Genomic DNA, 2,386 nt, shown 5'->3' with positions numbered 1-2,386 from the left:
TTTCTTTCAACAAAATATCTTCAGTCAGAGGTTAGATGAACACTTGTGTCAGGGATATTATAGAAGGAATTCATGCTTTGGGTGACCTCCGAGATTCTTTTTGTCTCTGTGATTCTATAATCCCTATGATGTTGGTGGGTAAGACAAAGATAGGCAAAAAACTAAACAAGGGGACATTCCTTGTCCACAAAGACAATCTCAATCAAATTGCATCTTTCCTTTCAGCAGGGACAGGCCCCAAAGGAGACTTCAATAGTGATTTTAAGATTTTAATTTTGTCCCTGGTGTCAATTCAAGCCCCCACCCTCAAATCTTTCCATCATTCTCTCAGTCTCCTTCTATTGCTCAGGCTTGCTCCAAATATTAATGTGCCTGATCATTACTCTGCCACGCTGAGAGGTACTCACTACTAGCTTCAGACAGCTTACATTCTTCCCTGTCTTTTTATTCAGCATCTTGTGGTCCAGTTTCCCATTTACCAGTGACCCCAGCAGAATGTAGTGGGTACAGGCTTTGGGCTCTCCTTCGGGATCGTAGCCTAATTCTACTTTTCCATCCTTCAACTTCTCACTGTTTTCCTGGTCTCTGCCTGTTAGCACCTGCACCCGGGTTACTGTGGCTGCCTTGGCCAAAACCACAGTAAAATGGTTGCCAGCTTTAGGCTCCAGTGCCCAGAAGAACCCTCCCTCACCCAGGATGTAGGCCGTTTGGGGAGAAACATGATTTAAAATCCGCAAATTACTATAGACAGTGGCAGGTGGGTTGTTGGGGGCTTCCTCTCTGTCCTTAAATTTGACCATCTTGTACTCTGGTTTGTTGGAGCTGCTCCTATTGAAGGAGCCCACTTGATAGAAGAGGGAGGGGCTGAATTGGATGGGATGGTTCTGGTCAAGCAGCTTTCGGAAGTGGTAGAGAAGCACTTCAGGGGGTGCCTCCTTGTAGAGGAGGAAGAATTGAGCCAGCCGGGGGAGGTCACTGGAATGCAAGAGTTTGCCAACAAAACCCCATGTTGAGAATTCCATCAGCACCCAGTCATCTATCTCCCAGGTCACTATCTCTCTCCACATGCAGGTGATAAAGTTGGGCAAACAGTGCACATTATCTTCAATCATCAAGAAATAGTTAGAGAGGTTGGCAGCAAAGTTCATGAGTAAGGCATGGGCCACATTCTGATTAAATTGGGCCATACTGGAGTAGTCCTCGCTGAGGTTGGTTTTTGGGGCCCTCAGAGGAGGAGAGGGAGTAGACATGGAACAGATCACCAGCAACTGCCCTGCCAGTGTTTGTGGATTGAAGGTCTTGACAATGTCAGTGACGGTCTCATTGAACCAAGTAGAATCAAGGACAGTCAGGTAGACCAGCACTAGGATATCCTTCAGCTCATCCTCAGAGGAAGCAAGGAATAGTGACTTCAAGGTACTCATGAGGTAGTTGCCCTGGGGATGTTGCATAGAGGACAGACCTACAGTCATCAGTTCTGAAAAGGAAGCACCAGTGGTAGAGTTAGTAGCAGAAGGAGATGAAAAATGACTTGTATTTTTATAAATTTGACTCAGTTCCCTATATATTTGAGAAATGAGGCCTTTATCAGAGATACTTGGTGCAAATCCCACCCCCCCACCCTGTTTTCTCTTTTCCTTTTAATCTTGGTTACATTGGTTTTGTTTGTGCAAAAAACTTTTTAATTTTATATAATCCCAATTATCTATTTTACATTTTGTAATGCTCTCTATATTTCCTTTGGTCCTAAATTCTTCTCTTATCCATAGATCTGACAAATAAACTATTCCATGCTCTCCTACTTTTCATGGGTAGTGTTTAAGATACTCCCCGGGAACTTCATCTCTGCTCCCCTCTCTTCTCTTTCCACTTTTATCATTTCTATCTCCCTTCCCTGGGGGATGAACCAGATCAGATAATGTTACTTTACTTAGAGGTTTAAGTTAAATCTCCACTTATTTGTTCTTTGTGGAGGGTGATGATGAGAGTATGTATCTAGGACCCAGGAGTGGGGAGAATCTGAAGGGAAATATAAGAGTGCACCAGAAGTTGCTTATTTCAAAACATGCCAAGAAATAACTCTGACCCAGCTTCTTAGCATTGTCCCTGGTGCCACAGGGGATGGATGGCATTATCTCCCATTTGTCTTATTTCTAACTTGTATGTATAGAGCTATTTGTACATTGTCACTCCACTGGAAGATATGATTCTTGAGAGGAGGAACCATGTTTTTGCCTTTCTTTGTATCCCCAACACTTAAAACAGAGTAGGCTCTTTAATAATACTTGTTGATTAACTGACTGACATAGATGGATGAAACTTGGATTGGATGATATATATGTGTGTGTGTGTGTGTGTGTGTGTGTGTGTGTGTGTGTGTGTGTGT

At 43.3% G+C, this 2,386-nt stretch overlaps 1 protein-coding gene across 1 annotated transcript in view; it reads right to left on the bottom strand.

Moving 5' to 3' along the window:
• Positions 1-338: 338 nt before the first annotated feature.
• Positions 339-2,386, bottom strand: part of LOC114029037 (alpha-1,3-mannosyl-glycoprotein 4-beta-N-acetylglucosaminyltransferase C-like) — a 5,930-nt gene continuing 3,882 nt past the window's right edge. The window contains exon 3 of the mRNA XM_027843391.1: positions 339-1,477. Within this exon, the coding sequence (XP_027699192.1) occupies positions 339-1,477 (1,139 nt within the window). The remainder of the gene's footprint in view (positions 1,478-2,386) is intronic.

This window comes from Vombatus ursinus, unplaced genomic scaffold, assembly GCF_900497805.2.
Source record: "Vombatus ursinus unplaced genomic scaffold, bare-nosed wombat genome assembly UNPS02014909.1, whole genome shotgun sequence".
NCBI lineage: Eukaryota > Metazoa > Chordata > Mammalia > Diprotodontia > Vombatidae > Vombatus > Vombatus ursinus.
This window is presented reverse-complemented; position numbering and strand designations above follow the sequence as displayed.